At 48.4% G+C, this 20,061-nt stretch overlaps 1 protein-coding gene and 1 long non-coding RNA gene across 2 annotated transcripts in view; both read right to left on the reverse strand.

Annotated features, from left to right (window-relative positions):
- Positions 1-383: 383 nt before the first annotated feature.
- Positions 384-15,642, reverse strand: LOC309348971 (UPF0598 protein C8orf82). The gene is made up of 3 exons (XM_081874807.1): positions 15,423-15,642; positions 10,597-10,645; positions 384-1,076 (listed from the first exon to the last, which is right to left on the reverse strand). The coding sequence occupies exons 1-3, from the start codon at positions 15,561-15,563 to the stop codon at positions 631-633; spliced, it is 636 nt and encodes a 211-aa protein (XP_081730933.1). The 5' UTR covers positions 15,564-15,642; the 3' UTR covers positions 384-630.
- Positions 15,643-19,202: 3,560 nt separating this feature from the next.
- Positions 19,203-20,061, reverse strand: part of LOC309349185 — a 1,932-nt gene continuing 1,073 nt past the window's right edge. The window contains exon 2 of the long non-coding RNA XR_014159808.1: positions 19,203-19,535. This is a non-coding gene — a long non-coding RNA (uncharacterized lncRNA). The remainder of the gene's footprint in view (positions 19,536-20,061) is intronic.

Here is a 20,061-nt window from a genome sequence, read left to right on the forward strand (position 1 = left end):
ACTGTTTACAGATTATCTAAAAAAACAACAAAATGATTTGGACTCCTTGGCAGGTTTTGAGTAAACATCCACTAATTTATTAGTAGAATATATGACAGATAAGGCATTTTTAACATGTAGGGAATAGTATGTGCTAACAAATCAGAGAGGGGAGCTGAGGGAAGTCTTTAGCGGGTGAGAGAGGGAGGGAAGGGGGGAATAAAAAAGGGGAGGAAATGTAATTGGTTATTTTGATTGATAATTTGTTTTGTTAAAATCATTTAATAAAAATATATTTATTTTTTAAAAAGGAAGGCAATCCCAACTAAACATCAGGAAAAATTTACTGACAGTAAGAGTCATTCGACAGTGGAACAAATGAAACATATACCAGGCCTAGAGGATAAGAGACAGAGTAATTTTATTCCAAGAGACTCCATTCAGAATCCTTCTCAAGATGGCGGCTAGCCATGGATCAAACTGTCCCATCTCCCATTCTTCATCAGATTGGTTTCCTGGATCAACAAGGCACATGGGATAATGGGAACTGTCCTTTCCTCACCACCATCCCCAGCTACGGACACCATCCCACATAACCAGAAGGCTATGTAGTTCACAGGCTGGCAAACCCAACAACTCCAAGCGCTGGTTCTAGGTTCCCTCGTCCTTTCGGATAAATGGAAGCAGCTCATTCGTGAGGGCATGGCGCCGGTCACGCCAGCGGAAATGTGTCGGCGCCTGGCTGGGCCCTTTCTCATAGTCAAAGCAAGGGCTCAGCTCAAAGGCCAGGGCCGATTTCACCAGCCCAACGCCGCCAGCTTTCTCTGGGCCCGGGTGGTAGAGGCGCCCATTCTCAGGCAGCATCAGCAGCTTCTCGGGCTGGAAGGGCACGGCCAGCTTGTCTGCTCCGCCGCAGTAAGACAACAGCTCCTCGCCCGACGCTCCCTCCAGGAGGTGGGTGAAGACGATCGGCCGGTCGTCGCATCGGACAAAGTTCTGCTCGCGGCCGCAGGGCGAGAGGTAGGGGAAGGCGGCTTCGTAGCGCCCGCTCTGGTTCAGCTTGAGCTGCTTGAAGAAGAAGACCAGGAACTGCTTGTCTGCAGGAGGGAGGGAGAGAAAGCAAGGGGGCTGGTTGATGCGTTTCCAATCTCCTACCAGCACATGTGAGTGGCGCTGTGGGTTAAACCACAGAGCCTAGGACTTGCCGATTAGAATGTCGGTGGTTCGAATCCCCGCAACACTCCGTTGCTCGGTCCCTGCTTCTGCCAACCTAGCAGTTTGAAAGCACACCAGTGCAAGTAGATAAATAGGTACCACTCCGGCGGGAAGGTAAACGGCGTTTCCGTGCGCTGCTCTGGTTCGCCAGAAGTGGCTTAGTCATGCTGGCCACATGACCAGGAAGCTGTACGCCGGCTCCCTCAGCCAGTAAAGCAAGATGAGCGTCCTTCTATTTTTGTATACTTCCACTTTATATTTGATACACACACACACACACACACACACACACACACACACTTGTTTCTAAGGTCTTTGATCAGATCCTCAAAACTAATCTTACATAACTGTCAGGGCTGCCTCTAGGTCCCAGCTCACAGAGGACCAACGCCAGGCTGATATTATGTACAAAAGTCTTTATTGAAGTATAATTTCCATTTTAAAGCCAGAGCGTGCAACCCTACGTTAGACTCTAGATCGGCGAAGTCCTATCTGAATCACTTCCCCTTCCGCACCAGTTTAAGATCCTAGCCCTGCTCCACCTTCTGTGCTGCTCTCTCCTCCTCTGGGTCCTCCTGCCTTCTGGGGCATTGCCCTTCCTGGACTCTTCCGACGCTGAGTCGCTTAGCTCCTCCCCTTGCCTCCGGCGTGCTTTAGGACCCGGTTCCCAATCCTCACTCTCTGCTGTCCCGCGCTCCTGTACATTTGAACTTGCTTCTCGCGCCAACCCAGTGACCTTTCTCCTAACCGTTACACTGCTTCTATCACTGCTTCCCTCTTCCGTGACACTGGCCGGATCTGACCTCCCCTCCGTTGTCCGACTCTCCGAGGAAGGCGTGGTCAGCTCTGCCTCATCTTCTCTCCCTGGTGGGGGAAGTACTGGTCCCGATGCCTGGGACCCTTCCCCCCCACTCTGCTCTGGTGGGGAAGCTGGTCCTGATCTCCAACTACTACTCTGGGAGTCCCTGCTCCCCCTTGCTCCTGGGGCGTTCCCCTTGGGACCCCCCTGCCCCTGGCCACTGGCGCTCCCTTCTGTGAATCTTCCGATTCGCTGGAGAGGCTTATGGAATCCCTCGGACCACTGTCTCCTCCTACACTGCCCTCTGATTCCTCGCCCTCGCTCTCCATCTCCCATCTTCCCTGTGCCTCTGCTCCTGAGCCCCTGACAATAACGTATCTGCTTCTATGCTTAGTAAGGATAAGGCATCCAGCCTGCCTTGTTGCAGAGTTGCTCTGTTGGGATTTTTAATATACTTCAGCTGAGAAAATGAACGCTCAGTTGAGCAATTTGTGATCATTCGGGTTAAAAATCTGGCAGTGGAAAATTTCTGCGGTGCCTGCCCTTCCCTTGATGCCCAGAGCACGTGCTTAATTGTTCATCCAGCCCCAGAGGAGGTCGATCCACCACCCGAAGCAAATGGCTTCCCTTTGCCTAATGCATGGGCCGGCCCTGGCCGGGGTCAAACATCCCTTGAAATAGACAAAATGAAGAATCCTCTGTTGTGCTCCCAGCTCTGATTTCCTTGAGGAAAAGAGCACAGGCAAGGCCAGCCTGTAGCTCAGGAGAAGGCAAGCTGAACCATGCTCTGTTTGGCTCCTTCGAACTGATCCACCAAGCAGCAAACAGCCCTAGACGGAACAGAACTAACACAACCATTTTGCAGGATCCCTTCATTTACAAACCCATCTGTTCTCCAATTACATTTTGTGTGTTTTGCCTTTAGGGATCTGAGAGACTGAAGGCACCCCCCTTCTTAAAGAGATGTCTTAGCATGTCAAGGAAATAAACAACTATCTGACTTTTAGAAGGCATCTGAAGGCAGCCCTGTATAGGGAAGTTTTTAATGCGTGATGTTTTATGGTGGTTTTATAATTTGCTGGAAGCTGCCCAGAGTGGCTGGGCAACTCAATCAGATGGGTGGCACATAAATGATAAATCATCATCATCATCTCGTGTGTGGTTTGTGTTTGGAAGACAGAGAGTTGCGCTCATTTAAGGAGTTTGGGAACTCGGCAAAACTATGCCAGAAAGGTCTAGGCTAGCCTCTCGCAACTATGTGCCATTCAGATTTTTGGGCTAGAATCCCTCCAGCCCCTGTGCTGGCTGGGGCTGTTGGGCATTGCAGTGCAAATCATCGGAAGGGCACCAGGTTGGCCGAGGCTAGAAGACACGATTTGTGCCCTACTGTCAGGCAGGTGCTGTGATGACCTGGGACTCGGGCTCGGACTCGGAACCAGAGGGGCCTCAGTCTGCACCGGATCTGAACCAAGTCTGGGGCCTGATCCTGAAGAGTCCCAGTCTGCACAGGTGTCCCTGCAACAAGCACCAGCTGGGCCAAGTCAGGGGCCTGAGCCTGCCCTGGCTCCAGATGCAGGGATGACCTCGTTGCCTCCAGCTGGGCCATCACTTACAGCTGCTCCACTACCAGTTGGGTCAGGGGAGGCTGAGGTGGCCCCTGGGTCTAGTAACCTACCAACGTCTCCCGAGCTGCAGAGACTGAGGTCTGAGAGGAGAGACCTGAGGACTCACAGGAGTGCTCACCTTCGGGCGAAACAGGGAGGTGAGTCGCCAGGGGTTCAGGACAAAAATAAAAGGCTGTCGGACCCTGCCCCAGGTTGCGGGAGCAACACTGCTGTATGCCAGATCCTGTACCTGTCCTTGCCTGGTTTCCTGCCTCGTGTCCTGCCTTGACCCTGTCGGACTGACTCCTAGTGGAACCTTTGGATTCTGGACTGGACCTGGACCGTGTTTCTTGGGTTACCCCTGGGGCCAGCACAGACGCATGTGTGGAGCAACCCTCAAGCACCAGCTCTCGCCCAAGGAATGCATGCAGAACGTGACTTAATCAAAACAGCACGTAAGCCAAACACCTTGGCCATCGGCTTCGTTTATTTTGAGCTCAGAAGGCTGTTTCTTCGCTGCGCGCTTCCTTGGCAAACCATTTGGATGTTCTGTTTCTCTTTGGCATTCAGCCCAAACAACTGCGACCCGGAGGCAGCGGACCCAGCGGCATTTACAAGCGCGAGCCTCAGAACACAGGCAGGTGGGAAGAGTCGTAAATCTGAGTTATTAATAGCGCAGGTGCAGCCGCGTAATTGGTGGAAGGAAATTAAGATGCAAACAGGCACACGCCGTGCGTGTTTTGTTTGTTTTGCTGGGAGCTACTCTGGAAACGAGGCGGTGGTTGGGGTATGTGTGTGTGTGTGAAAGAGTCCAAACTGAAATCGGTGGGGAGAAGGAAGGATGCAGCTCGCACAAACCCGATCCCAAGCTCATCACGTTATGTGACGGTGCAAAATCCCACGTGGATTTGGCAGGGATGTTTCGCAAGCGGGAAAGGAGATTCCTGCCCCCGGATCTTCAAATCGGAGCGGTCTTAAACCCAGGCGACTGTGTGCTAGCTGGAAGCACAGCCCTGAATCCCACTTAGCTATGATTTTTAATGAGACGAGGAAGGTGAGGGTTGAGACGTTAAGCAGTGGCTGGAGGAGAGAGAACATAGGAATGGCAAATCTGAACTGGGGGCTCTTGAAAAGCGTTTTGGCTCCACTCCTCCCCCCACTGGGCCACGGCTGTCCTGGGACATGTCACTTTTGAAGAGGAACGATGTGCGGCAGGAGGCAAGCGCTGCTGACGATGCTCCTGCGGAAGTGGAGACATGGCGCAGTGACAGCATCCCTCTGCAGTGCAGATCGTCTTGGGGGGGGGGTTGCTCTGCCTCTGACCTGCATCCGACCCCCAGGCAGGAGGCAAACCGCAGGAGTCGGGGGCACACCAGCTTGCAAGCACTTTCATTCTCTTTCTCCTCCCCTTTTAAAAAAATGAACTCTTTACTGCTCACAGTTACAACTGGTGCATTGGAAGATGAAACGAGGGGTGGGGGGTGGGAATGGACAGCCCACCCAAAGACAAGAAGGCGGCGGGGGGGATGCGGGCTCATTCAGCAAGAACTATTGCAATTCCTGGTTCGGTTTTAAATGTAGGTTTGTATATACCTCCAGCATCTTAGAAAGCAGAAAGCAGAGACATCACCTTGCCAACAAAGGTCCGTACAGTGGTACCTCGGGTTACATACGCTTCAGGTTACAGACTCCGCTAACCCAGAAATAGTACCTCGGGTTAAGGACTTTGCTTCAGGATGAGAACAGAAATCGTGCTCCGACGGCGCGGCAACAGCAGGAGGCCCCATTAGCTAAAGTGCTGCTTCAGGTTAAGAACAGTTTCAGGTTAAGAACAGACCTCTGGAACGAATTAATTACTTAACCCGAGGTACCACTGTATAGTTAAAGTTATGGTTTTCCCAGTAGTGATGTATGGAAGTGAAAGCTGGACCATAAAGAAGGCTGATCGCTGAAGAATTGATGCTTTTGAATTCTGGTGCTGAAGGAGACTCTTGAGAGTCCCATGGACTGCAAGAAGATCAAACCTCTCCATTCTGAAGGAAATAAGCCCTGAGTGCTCACTGGAAGGAAGATCCTGAAGCTGAGGCTCCAAGACTTTGGCCACCTCATGAGAAGAGAAGACTCCCTGGAAAAGACCCTGATGTTGGGAAAGATGGAGGGCACAAGGAGAAGGGGACGACAGAGGACAAGATGGTGGGACAGTGTTCTCGAAGATACCAGCATGAGTTTGACCAAACTGCGGGAGGCAGTGGAAGACAGGAGGGCCAGGCGTGCTCTGGCCCAGGCGGTCACGAAGAGGCGGACACGACTAAACAACTAAACAACAATATACCGCCACTTTCTCACACATTTCTACCAATCCTTCCAAGCTTCTGATATAAATTGAACCCTGAGGTTCTCCCAAGGAAGGTCGATCGTGGCATAATAAAAAAAATTCCTTCCAGTAGCACCTTAGAGACCAACTAAGTTTATTGGTACGAGCTTTTGTGAGCATACACACTTCTTCAGACTTCATGCATGCACACGAAAGCTCATACCAATAACAAACTTAGCTGGTCTCTAAGGTGCTACTGGAAGGAATTATTTAATTTTGTTTCGACTATGGCAGACCAGCACGGCTACCTACGTGTAACTAGATCCTGGCATACGTTTACGCCACCCAGGGCCACCCAGAAGATACTTCCTGGCACCCAAGTGACCCACATTAGGACTGGCCATTTCTCAAAGCAAAAACACTTTCCTTGCCACCCCATTGGTTTCTATGTTGTTTGTTTTTTTTTGTAAGGGAAGAAGATTTGAGTGTATTATCAATTTAGAATGGGGTGGAAGGTTCGGAGGCTATGAAGGACCTGCTCACAAATTTATTGACAGCTGCACAAATTATGACAGCTTGGAAGTGGAAGGGGCAGGCAGAATATAAAATGGAAGAATTGTATAAAGGAGTGTGGGATACAGCTATTAATGATAAGTTAACATGTGCCATTAAGGTAAGACGGGGAATACGCAGAAGAAATGATTCTGAGGAGATATGGAAGGTGTTTGTAGTATTTGTACTGTTAAAATGGAAAGGGGTCAAGAGGTGCTGAAATTTTGGGAGGTTGGATAGTTACAATGGAATGGTCTTAGTAGTGGGGTACACATTTTTATTCTTATTTATTTATGATTATTACTTTGTCAAAATAAAAAGGTTTGAGTGGAAGTATTAATTTTAAAAAACAAATTCTATCACACGCTTTTCCAATTAGGTCTTCCATCTGATAAGGGTCTTTTCCTCTGTGACTGATGTAGGGTGTGACTAACCGAGGGATGGAAGGAAAGCAACACAGAAAGCTGCCTTATACCAAACATTACACCAGCATATCTAGCCCAACTAGAACTACAACTAATCCAGAATGCGGCAGCTAGACTGGGGACTGGGAGCGGCCGCTGAGACCACATAACACCAGTCCTGAAAGGCCTACACTGGCTCCCAGTACGTTTCCGAGCAAAATTCAAAGTGTTGGTGCTGACCTTGAAAGCCCTAAATGGCCTCGGTCCAGTATATCTGAAGGAGCGTCTCCACCTCCATTGTTCTGCCCGGACACTGAGGTCCAGCGCTGAGGGCCTTCTGGTGGTTCCCTCGCTGCGAGAAGCCAAGTTACAGGGAACCAGGCAGAGGGCCTTCTCGGTGGTGGCACCCTCGCTGTGGAACACCCTCCCACCAGATGTCAAGGAAAGATACAACTACCTGACATCTTAAGGCAGCCCTGTTTAGGGAAGCTTTTAATGTTTAATAGGTTATTGTATTTTAGTGTTTTGTTGGAAGACGCCCAGAGTGGCTGGGGAAACCCAGCCAGATGGGTGGGGTATAAATAATAAATTATTATTATTATTATTATTATTATTGCCTAGTGCAGTGCTACAACTGCATGGTAACACATGCCACCAGGAGGCTGATTGATGCGCTCAACCAATGCGCAATGGATCTTAGCCCCAGGGAGAAGAATGTGTGGGGAAAGGGGGGGGGGCAGAGGCAGTTTGAAGCCTGGGTCCTATTTGCCAGCTGATGGGGGGAAACATCACTGGACCTTATTGCCCCCAAAGGCCTCATTTAGCTGGAGATTTGCTACAGCAAATGTTGACTACCGTGAACAATTATGGGAGGGTTCCGGATTAGCAAAAGCCGGCATGAGGAAATGGGGAGGTCAAGGCATATTGTGAGGTTTGGCAGAGGAACATCTGGCGCTCAGCTCGGAGGACAGGGAAAAGAATGGCGCTGGCAGGAGAGCATCCTGCAAACATGGTGTTCTCCCTCAAACCCCACCCTAGATGTGGAGCAATCTCGCCAGCCTCATTTGCCCCCAGGGGTGGAGCACCACTTCAATGCCTCGGCCTTGCAAGGCCTGGTGGTGCGCCGGCCTGGGGTTTTAATACCGATTAAAGATTACGCCGGCTGGTCTTAACACAGGAACACTGGAGGGGATGAGTGCAGCTCCGGAGAAGATAAAAAGTCTCCAAGCGGGGATTTTCAGGATCATGCAATGGCTTAGCAGAGGATCCTCTAATTCTCACCAGGAGATCTCACTTACACAACCGTTGACTATTCCGGGGGGGGGGACAGGGACCATCTGCTCAGAAGCACCTGCCAGAGCTTGCATAACCTGCTTGAAAAAGTCCCCCCCCCCGAGGAACAAAAGTCACAGGCGAAAGTGTTCTTCAACTCACACAACCACTCCCTCCTTGCAATTTGCTGTCAAAAGGAAGCTGAACCTCAGGCCAGCCCACGACACCCTTCATGCAACGCGTAGTTAAAACCAACTTAAAGGTAAAGGGACCCCTGACTGTTAGGTCCAGTTGTGGCCGACTCTGGGGTTGCGGCGCTCATCTCGCTTTACTGGCCGAGGGAGCCGGCGTACAGCTTCCGGGTCATGTGGCCAGCATGACAAAGCCGCTTCTGGTGAAACCAGAGCAGCGCACGGAAACGCCGTTTACCTTCCTGCTGGAGCGGTACCTATTGATCTACTTGCACTTTGATGTGCTTTCGAACTGCTAGGTTGGCAGGAGCAGGGGCCGAGCAACGGGAGCTCACCCCGTCGCGGGGATTCGAACCGCCAACCTTCTGATCGGCAAGCCCTAGGCTCTGTGGTTTAACCCACAGCGCCACCTTTAAAAAGTGGTTAGATGCAGTCCTGGAGGAATTGACAGCGCCTCAGGCACTGTGCTAGAGAAACATTAATGTGCTAGAGCAACGTTAACAACCAAGGAAGTCTGCTCTGTTTGGATGAATGGGGCGCTGCCCCACCAATCTCAGCCTCACAGCTGCGTGCCTTCTTAAAATCAAAGAACTGTCGAGCTGGAAGGGACTCTGAGGGTCAACTAGTCCAGCCCCCAATGCCGGAACCACAGAATCCCTGACAGGTGGCTATCCAACCTCTGTTTAAAAAACTCTTAACGAAGGAGAGCCCCCCACCTTCCAAAGGAATCCATTCTTTCTTACAACAAGTCGGGGGGGGGGTCCTGCGTGTCAGTTTCCTCCGCCTCCTCCTCAATCTCAGTGTTGCCCCCTATAATACTCATCAGGGAGGAGGAGGATTGGGGCAAAACTACAGACAGTTGGCTCTGCGTGTCTCTGGTTCCACCTCCTGGGGGGCTCCCTGTCTTCTGCCTCACTAATCGGCACCAATGTCTCGGCAACACGATGACCATGTACATACGCCATAGACAATCTTCAAACCCCTGTGTTGCATAGAGAACGTCAGCTATGTCTCGGCAACACGATGACCATGTACATACGCCATAGACAATCTTTATAGAATTCCTTCAAACCATAACAAAATGAAATCTTTAGTCTCAAAGCCTCTGAAAATCTTTAAATGAATATGATGTCCAACACTGAACAGTGACTACATTATTACATGAGCACTGTTCCACAGCATTTGATATTTTCATTTACATATATTCATTCAAAATAAGATGGGTTTATGAAGCAATTCTATAACCTCCCACCACGCTGACAAAGAATTCTACGAAACACAGTAGTCAATATCCGGAATCATTGTTCAGTGTTGGACATCATATTTGCTGAATACACAAAGCTTCACAGCTTGTCTTACATCGTACAAAGTCTGGTACCTCGCTTCATTTAAAGATTTTCAGAGACTAAAGATTTCATTTTGTACTTGTTATGGTTTGAAGGAATTCTATAAAGATTGTCTATTGCGTATGTACATGGTCATTGTGTTGCCGAGACATTGCTGACGTTCTCTATGCAACACAGGGGTTTGTTTGGTTACCTAATTGGCACCAGGCATCCACCACTATCAATGATGACTTGGAAGAGTCAAGCCCGCCATGTGCAATTTGTTTCTGCTCCCGTGATGGTGACCACTGACCCTGCTCAGCTGGCTCAAGAAGGGATGGGTGCCTTCTTCATCATCATCATCATCATCAATTTTATTTATATCCCGCCCTCCCCAGCCAAGACCGGGCTCAGGGCGGCTAACACCAGGTATAAAAACAATTGATTAACATACAACTTAAAAACAAGATTAAAATACAACATTAAAATGCAGCCTCATTTCAGTAGAAACTCAAATCAAAAACCTTTTGGGGATGAAAACATCATATCTTCACCAAGGCCAACTATCCAGACTGGTCCTACGTGGGCCAGAAAAAAGCCAGGGAAATCCCCAAATAAGAGTTCCATCACAGAAGGAGAAAGGAAAAAGGAAAGAGGGGAAGTGGATCAAGTTGATTCCAAGCCAAAGGCCAGGCGGAACAACTCTGTCTTACAGACCCTGCGGAAAGAAATCAGATCTTGCAGGGCCCTGGTCTCATGAGACAGAGCGTTCCACCAGGCTGGAGCCAGTGTTGAAAAGGCCCTGGCTCTGGTTGAGGCTAATCTGACTTCCTTAGGGCCCGGGACCTCGAGGGTGTTGCTATTTATGGACCTTAAGGTCCTCCGCGGGGCATACATGGAGGAGCCGTGCAGACAGCTGGGACAGAGTAGGTGGACATTACCTTTGAAACACGTGATGAAGTTCTTGACTTTGGCATCGTCCAGGAAAAGCTGCGCAGGGTTGCCGGAGGAGGGATTGGGAGGAGGAGAAGAAAGAAACAGGATGATGAGCAGACAGTCTGGTAAAACACAACTATTCAAGGCAGGCAGGGTAGGGAGGGCTGTATGGGTGTAGCTGAAGGACCAGAGAGCTCCACCGCTCAAGGTGGAACCAAAGACTCTCAGCCTGGATCGCACAGCTAAGTTGATGATACCTGCTGAGTCCAGCAACCTTCTCAATTGGCTTCACCTTGGACCTCACTTGCAACCTGAGCCATGTCTTGCCATCACTGAGCTGTCCAAAACTGGACTGAAGAAGGTTGCAGCAGATGTGGGCTTCTTCTGAAACAGTCAGCATGGCAAGATCTGTACAGATCCACACAATGCATCCTGCACAACTTAGTGGCTGGAAGTGGTTCTGAGACGACAGCACATTTAGTAGGAAAGTATTGCCACCCAACTCAAAACACATTTGGGGTAGGATTGTTATGGGCAGGGCTTTATTTCAGCCGGAACTCGCCTTCTGGCGCCTCTCAGATGGGTGACATCGCCAAGACAGTGGTACTTTGCTTGTCGAACGGCTTGGCTCCAGAACAAATCGTCTCCCAAACACCGCAAACCTGGAAGTAAGTGTTCCAGTTAGTGAACGTTTTTTGGAAGCCGAACGTCCAACGCAGCTTCCGATTGAGTGCAGGAAGCTTCTGCAGCCAATCAGAATCTGTGTGTGATGGCCTGGGAATCGGATTCAGAGGCTGAACCTGAGGAATCCCAGCCTGCACAGGATTCCCCACCTCCAGAACCAGCTGAGCCGGGGCTGGGGCATGGAGCCTGAAGGGTCCTCACCTGTGCTGGATCCTCAGGTGCAGGCACCAGCTGAGTCTGCTCTGGCTCCTGAGGGGATGGAGGACCCATTGCCGGCAGGTGCTCCACTCTCAGCCCCGTCAGGGGAAGCTGAGGTTGCCTCTGGGTCTGGTAACCCTCCAGCCTCTCCTGAGCTGCAGACGCTCAGGGCAGAGAGGCAGAGGGAACTAAGTTCCGGCAGGAGGAGTGCTCGCCTCCAGGCCAGGAGAGGCGAGTCACCAGAGGATCGGGGCCACCCTATGCCTCGGGGCAGATAAAAGCCAGCCAGCCCCAGTCCCAGGTTGCGGGAGCAGCACTGTTGGTAGCCTGTTCCTGCCTGCACCCTGTCCTGCTGTTCTGCCGGAGCTCCTGACCTCACCTGACTCCCTGCCTTGGACCCAACTTCAACTTTTACGGACTGCCTCAATACTGCACCCTCGACCTCGGACTGGACTCGGACCTCACCTCATGGTTAGCCCCCGGGACCAGCACACTGTGCTTTGGTATCCGAACGGTTCTGGGAGTCAGACAGAACGGATTAAGTTCGATGACCAAGGTACCACTGTATAAGAGAACCAGGGAGGTGTTCATGGCGAGTTCTGGCACCTCTTTTTCTAGAAAAATAGCACTAGTTAGGAGCCACACACTAGTACCGTCAAGAGACCCAGGCCCACACAGCTCACAGTTTGCCCAGCACCACCTTTCTCTTCTCCCTTTGCTTCATTGTCAACTTGTAATTTAATAATAATAATAATTTATTATTTATACCCCGCCCATCTGGGCTGGGTTTCCCCAGCCACTCTGGGCGGCTTCCAACAGAACACTAAAATACAGTAACTTATTAAACATTAAAAGCTTCCCTAAGCAGGGCTGCCTTCAGATGTCTTCTAAAAGTTTGGTAGTTATTTTTCTCTTTGACATCTGGTGGGAGGGCGTTCCACAGGGCAGGTGCCACTACCAAGAAGGCCCTCTGCCTGCTTCCCTGTAACTTGGCTTCTCACAGCGAGGGAACCACCAGAATGCCCTCGGAGCTGGACCTCAGTGTCCGGGCAGAACGATGGGGGAGGAGACGCTCCTTCAGGTATACTGGACCGAGGCCGTTTAGGGCTTTAAAGGTCAGGACCAACACTTTGAATTGTGCTCGGAAATGTACTGGGAGCCAGTGTAGGTCTTTCAAGACCGGTGTTACATAGTTTCGGTTGCTGCTCCCAGTCACCAGTCTAGCTGCCGCATTCTGGATTGGTTGTAGTTTCCGGGTCACCTTCAAAGGTAGCCCCACATAGAGCGCATTGCAGTAGTCCAAGCGGGAGATAACTAGAGCATGCACCACTCTGGCGAGACAGTCTGCGGGCAGGCAGGGTCTCATCCTGTGTACCAGATGGAGCTGATAAACAGCTGAACAAACCCCAATTAAGACAAACCATGGCTTAGCATTATGAGAGAACTGGGTCACTGGATGCCTCAAAGAGACAAAGGGCTTCAAAATGGCTCAGCCAACACCACCCCTGCACCTTAATTTGGCTTCCATCATATTATCTAAAGCACGGTAATATTGGGCTCTGGATAGACAGACACTGAGCAAAGGTTAAGGGTCAAGCAGCTTCCTAAAGGGCTATTCACTGCCTGGCGAATGCCAACAATGGAGCTGTTTGCAACTCAGAGCTCCCACATTCTTGAGGACTGCTAATTTCCAGATCAGTCCAGAGCAACAGGGCGGCCACGAACTCCTCTTTTAACACTAATTACAACTCCTAATCTCCCCCATAATGATTCATTCAGCACTAATTCGATACACCATTAATGCAGTGGAGGCGACTACGTGAATCGGCAGTTAATGCTAATGGATTAAAAATAGGCCCAAACAGCCCCAAGGCTTGGCGCGATGCCAAGCGGCACTTTCCAGGCACACCATGCATCTGCCACTCAACCGGCAGAGATCTGCGCTAGAGGTGGCTATTAACATTGGGCTGCCATGAAAAGGAGAACCCTGCACTACAGCTGGGCGATATCTGGCTTTCAGCATTGCGGTATTTCATCAGCGAAACATCAAGATGCATCATAAGGATGGAGCTATGCAGATGTGAACAGTAAAAAGTAAAGGGACCCCTGACCATTAGGTCCAGTCGTGACCGACTCTGGGGTTGCGGTGCTCATCTCGCCAGTGTGGTGTAGTGGTTAAGAGTGGTGGACCTGTCATCTGGTGAACCGGGTTCGATTCCCCGCTCCTCCACCTGCAGCTGCTGGGTGACCTTGGGCCAGTCACACTTCTCTGAAGTCTCTCAGCCCCACTCACCTCACAGAGTGTTTGTTGTAGGGGAGGAAGGGAAAAGGAGGTCGTTAGCTGCTTTGAGACTCCTTAGGGTAGTGATAAAGCGGTATAGCAAATCCAAACTCCTCCTCTTCTTCTTCTTCTTCTTCTTCTTCTTATTGGCCGAGGGAGCCGGTCTACAGCTTCCGGGTCCTGTGGCCAGCATGACTAAGCCGCTTCTGATGAACCAGAGCAGCGCACGGAAACGCCGTTTACCTTCCTGCCGGAACGGTACCTATTTATCTACTTGCACTTTGACGTGCTTTCGAATTGCTAGGTTGGCAGGAGCTCGGACTGAGATATGAACAGTAGGGCTGGGCGATATCTGGTTTGCATCACTGTGATAATTCCATCAGCTAAACATGATGCCACAAATGGCTGTCCACCTCCGAGGGTCTTCTGGCGGTTCCCTCCCTGTGAGAAGTGAGGTTACAGGAAACCAGGCAGAGGGCCTTCTCGGTAGTGGCACCTGCCTGTGGAACACCCTCCCACCAGATGTCAAGGAAATAAACAACTATATGACATTTAGAAGACATCTGAAGGCAGCCCTGTTTAGGGAAGATTTAATGACTGCTGTTTTAATGTATTTTTAATCTTTTGTTGGAAGCTGCCCAGAGTAGCTGGGGAAACCCAGCCAGATGGGCGGGGTAGAAATACAGTCATACCTTGGCTTAAATATGCTTTAGGTTGAGTGTTTTCAGGTTGCGTTCCGTGGTGACCCGGAAGTAACGGAACGGGTTACTTCTGGGTTTCGCTGCTCGCGCCTGTGCAGATGCTCAAAATGACGTCACGCGCATGCGCAGAAGCGGCGAATCGCGACCCGTGCACACGTGCAGACACGGGTTGCGTTCTGCTCAAATTGGGAACGGGGCTCCGGGAACGGATCCCATTCGCGTCCAGAGGTACCACTGTAATAAATTATTAATTATTATTATTATGGTTGTTGTTAAATGTTGTTGTTGTTGTTTAGTCATTTAGTCGTGTCCGACTCTTCGTGACCGACTCTTTGTTATTATTAAATAAGTGCAATCAAATAAATAAATAAATACAGTGGTACCTCGGGTTAAGTACTTAATTCGTTCCGGAGGTCCATACTTAACCTGAAACTGTTCTCAACCTGAAGCACCACTTTAGCTAATGGGGCTTCCTGCTGCCGCCGCGCCGCCGGAGCACGATTTCTGTTCTCATCTCATCCTGAAGCAAAGTTCTTAACCCGAGGTACTATTTCTGGGTTAGCGGAGTCTGTAACCTGAAGCGTATGCAATCTGAAGCATATGTAACCCGAGGTACCACTGTACTCAAATGCATACATGCATACAGCGATTCCTGGGAGACCTCTCTTCCTATACAATTCAAAGTGTTGGTGTTGACCTTTGAAGCCCTAAACGGCCTTGGCCCGGTATACCTTAATTATTAATTATTATTAGATTGTTGTTGTTGTTGTTGTTGTTGTTGTTGTTGTATTATTATTACTACTACTACTACTATTATTATACCCCTCCATTGCCATCCTTTTACATATATACGAAATAACGGGCCCGACCGTCCTATCGGGCTTGCTGGGCCGTGATAAGCCTCAGCACCTTTCTAGGGGGCAGCCCCATGACCCTCCTCTCCCTGCCCCCCCCCAGCACGCCATACCTGTCCCTGGTGGTCGATGTAATAGAAGTACTCTCGGGTGCGAGGCGTGGGGCTCTGGCCCTGCTGGTAGGCGGGCCGGTCGGGTCCGCGGCGGATCCCCGGCCTCAGCAGAAAACGAAGCCCGCCGCACAGCAGCCGCATCCCGGTTTCGGTTCCAGGCGACAACGACGAGAGGCCCGAGGCTGCGACCGAGGCCTAGTCTAACCGGAAGTGCAATGGGGGACCGGTGCGGCGACGGACCTGCCTCCCCCACGCTCCGGATGCGCGTAGAAACGTTCCGCTCGCTGCGTCGGCTGGGCGCCGAGTCCAAGCCTTCTCTCGCTGCAACTGCTTTCCCCAGTCAAACAGCCCTTTCTGCGAGCGGATCCCTTCCTTGCTCAGCGATCTGGCCCATGTCAGTGCCTGATTTACCTATAAGTAAACAAGCAATAGCTTAGGGCCCCACTCTCTTCTTGTTGTTGTTGTTGTTGAGTCGTTTAGTCGTGTCCGCCTCTTGGTGACCCCCTGGACCAGAACACGCCAGGCCCTCCTGTCTTCCACTGCCTCCCGCAGTTTGGTCAGACTCATGTTCATAGACTAGAATAGAATAGAATAGAATAGAATAGAATAGAATCCTAGAGTTGGAAGAGACCACAAGGGCCATCGAGTCCAACCCCCTGCCAAGCAGGAAACACCATCAGAGCACTCCTGACATATGGTTGTCAAGCCTCTGCTTAAAGACCTCCAAAGAAGGAGACTCCACCACACTCCTTGGCAGCAAATTCCACTGTCGAACAGCTCTTACTCTCAGGAAGTTCTTCCTAATGTTTAGGTGGAATCTTCTTTCTTGTAGTTTGGAACCATTGCTCCGTGTCCGCTTCTCTGGAGCAGCAGAAAACAACCTTTCTCCCTCCTCTATGTGACATCCTTTTATATATTTGAACATGGCTATCATATCACCCCTTAACCTCCTCTTCTCCAGGCCAAACATGCCCAGCTCCCTTAGCCGTTCCTCATAAGGCATCGTTTCCAGGCCTTGGACCATTTTGGTTGCCCTCCTCTGGACACGTTCCAGTTTGTCAGTGTCCTTCTTGAACTGTGGTGCCCAGAACTGGACACAGTACTCCAGGTGAGGTCTGACCAGAGCAGAATACAGTGGCACTATTACTTCCCTTGATCTAGATGCAATACTCCTATTGATGCAGCCCAGAATTGCATTGGCTTTTTTAGCTGCCGCGTCACACTGTTGGCTCATGTCAAGTTTGTGGTCAACCAAGACTCCTAGATCCTTTTCACATGTACTGCTCTCAAGCCAGGTGCTGGTAACTTCGAGAACAAGCCAGGTGCTGGTAGCTTCGAGAACACTGTCCCACCATCTCGTCCTCTGTTGTCACTTCTCCTTGCGCCCTCCATCTTTCCCAGCATCAGGGTCTTTTCCAGGGAGTCTTCTCTTCTCATGAGGTGGCCAAAGTCTTGGAGCCTCAGCTTCAGGATCTGTCCTTCCAGTGAGCACTCAGGGCTGATTTCCTTCAGAATGGAGAGGTTGGATCTTCTTGCAGTCCATGGGACTCTCAAGAGTCTCCTCCAGCACCAGAATTCAGAAACATCAATTCTTCGGCGATCAGCCTTCTTTATGGTCCAGCTCTCACTTCCATACATCACTACGGACCTTTGTTGGCAAGGTGATGTCTCTACTTTTTAAGATGAGGTTTGTCACTCTCTTGGGGGTGCCCAAAAAAACTTAAAAGGGGAAAAACTGGATTTACATTTATAAAATATAAGATAAAAAAAACAAATAAAATAAAACCTACATACAGCAGAGGCCAATCAAAACAAAATGTCTAGAAGGATTGGGGAATCTTTAAAGAATATTTAGAAAACTACAGAATAAAAGGAAACATCTTGGCAGAATTAGACTGAGCCCTGTATTGTATAAATATAAGTTCATAGGGAGGTAAAAAGAAACTATATAAGAAATATGCAACTGCGGTATAAAGTAATGGATAGATAAAGTACAGTGAGATTAATTGGAAGTCAGTTTTAAATTTCTTCTCTCTAAGTTTTATAGTTGTGTTCAGTATCAGGAGTATATATGATGATAATTATATTAATCTTCTTGTATCTTATGGTGTGGTGGTTTGTTTGATTTTTCTGTTATTTGTTTGTTTACTTGTATGTACGTCTGTTTTTTCATAAATGTATTTATTTTAAATTAATAAAAATATATTTTTAAAAAAACCTACATACAGAAGCAGTGTTTTCTTGTTACAGCAAGTTTCTAGAGACTAGATTATGTGTCTTCGTAAATTGTGTTTCTAAAGGAACTTCTGTTATTGCCAAATGCCAACAACAACAAAAGGCAAACTTGCAGTTCAGACCACTGGAACTCCCAGTCCATTGACATTAGACAAGCATCCAGTCCAAGCAGAGTGTGTTACAATAAAGATGACTTGGTTCCCTATCACCACCTTTCTCTTGCAATTTAATGATGTTGCAAAGCCATGGCAGAGGCCTCATCACCGCCACCTACTGACTATTATCGATAGCACACAAAATTACAATCATAAAAAGCTAAGTACTGTACGTATCCTGCAAAACCAGCCATAAAAATGGCCAGTCTTAGATGGCAAAGGCTTTGACAGCTCCCAAAATCGACTAATTTTTAATGACTCGTGTGCCTTTAATAGCAGTCCCAAATTCCAGATTTTGGCAGGTGAGATTTCTTCCCCATCTTTTTATTTTTCTAGGTCACGGGCTGAAAAATTGATGCCGACCAGGGAAGCATTAACAGCAAAGGCTAATAAAGCAAGACTGTCACCTGCTGACAGTTAAAAACATAACTGCATTTTGCTTTAGCAGCTTGAGCTGTGGCATGAAAAATTTATTACACCTTGGAAGCAGGTGGAGGTGAAAGTAGGAAAACTTCAGAACAGAAAACGGCAGGGAACGCAAAAGAAACCTAAATATAGTGGGTCAATGCTTGATCAGAGCCTATTTTCACAGCAGCAAAGATGATCACAAGGATGCCACATCTGCTTCAAGTTAAAAGAAGGAGCGAGAATGTAGGGAGACTTAAAATAGTTTTATCATAGTTCATTCTTATTTAGGGATTAAAGGATCTTTCACTTTCGGTTTTCTTAGTTTCTCATTTTCCAATTTTAAATTCACTTCTCCACATTGCTACAGAAATATGTGAATATCTATATTTTAAGTCCTGATGAAAATTAATCAGCGTTTTAGTGCAAATTTCTCCTAATAAGCACATTTTTATATGCAGCTTTGCATTTGAACTTGCTGGCATCCGTCTGTCTCGAAAGTAACAAATGTTACTTTCCCCTAACTTAATGCATTTTTGTATGTTATTCTGATTAAATATTGTCATGTACAATTTCCAAAAGTATATGCATTTTGGGAAATGCTATGTATTTGGAGACCCGCATCACAAAATTTGGATAAGTGTGAATTTTGAAGGATGGCTGTGCTTTGGTTCTCATATGTTTTGCCTTGTAAGGGCAAATGTTGTAATTTGTTTTAAAATGAAAACTGAATCAAATTTGTTCCCCAGCCTCATTCTTATTTATGTCCCACATTTTCTCCAAGGAGCTCAATAATGTCTGTCTCTCCACCCCACCCCCCGCTGCCACAACAACCTTGTGAGGTTGAGAGATAGTGTTCCAAACAATGTCACCAAGCAAGTGGGAATTTGAATCCAGTTCTTCCCAGTCCTAGTTTGGGTTTGTAACCACTATGCTACATGGCCTCTCACAGATTTGTAAGAAATGGAAGCATAGGGAACAGAACGGACTCTCAAAATTTTAAAGTTGTCATTCCCTGATAGAGACAATTACACTGTCAGGTTGTCTGCTACCTGATGAAATTGAATTTTTCCCGTTAAGGTCACCTGTGAATTTGGGAACACCAAGCAATCAAAAATACTTCCCCCACCAAAGCGCAAGAACCAGGCAAGAGGCAGTTCAGTAAAACTAATCAGGAGCATTGTGAGGAAAGATGCTGTGCGAGGAGGAAATTTCCTTGATGCCGGCGGTTCTTCTGTTCCTTGGAGGCTGAAAATAATCAGGGAAGTTCAGCAGCCAGCTTTGCTTTCAAAATCTTTCAGGGGGATTGGAGATTAGCCTGGCGAAATGAAAACAGACTTGCAAGCAAGCAGCTCTAGCATGTACGTAGTTCCCATTCCCCTCTCTCTGGAGCAGCCTTTGCCAACCTGGTGCCCTCCAGGTCTTCCTTTCCTTTCAGCCCCCGCTTAAAAACATTTCCATTTGGGCAAAACTAGCCAGGTGCTTCAAAATGATGGGGTGGGCTTTTTAAAAATCTGTTTTAACTTTCCGTATGTTTTTAAAGCACCGTTGTAAAAAGAAAAGAAAAATAACTCAATTTATTGTTTTGTCCTTTTTTTGCAAACCGCTTTGAGGTAGAATTTTTAAAAACAAGCAAACTTTTTTTTAATAAACAAGGTAAAAATTAAATTGAATTTTATGAGAGAAATAAATAAAACAAAGCAAAAAAAGGAGCCAAAATTTGATACCAGAGAGAGCCCAGGTAGGTTTGAGGTAGGTTTTTTTAAAAACACCACCACCACTTTGGTTAATTTTTATCTTAAATAATAATAATAATAATAATAATAATAATAATAATAATATTA

This window comes from Podarcis erhardii (assembly GCF_964252035.2).
Source record: "Podarcis erhardii genome assembly, chromosome: 8".
NCBI lineage: Eukaryota > Metazoa > Chordata > Lepidosauria > Squamata > Lacertidae > Podarcis > Podarcis erhardii.

Coding starts and splice junctions, on each gene's coding strand:
- LOC309348971 (XM_081874807.1), bottom strand. CDS start 15,563: ATGCGGCTGCTGTGCGGCGGGCTTCGTTTTCTGCTGAGGCCGGGGATC. Junction 10,646..15,422: donor ACATCGACCACCAGGGACAG/GTATGGCGTGCT, acceptor AACCCTGCGCAG/CTTTTCCTGGACGATGCCAA. Junction 1,077..10,596: donor CTTCATCACGTGTTTCAAAG/GTAATGTCCACC, acceptor TCCCTCCTGCAG/ACAAGCAGTTCCTGGTCTTC.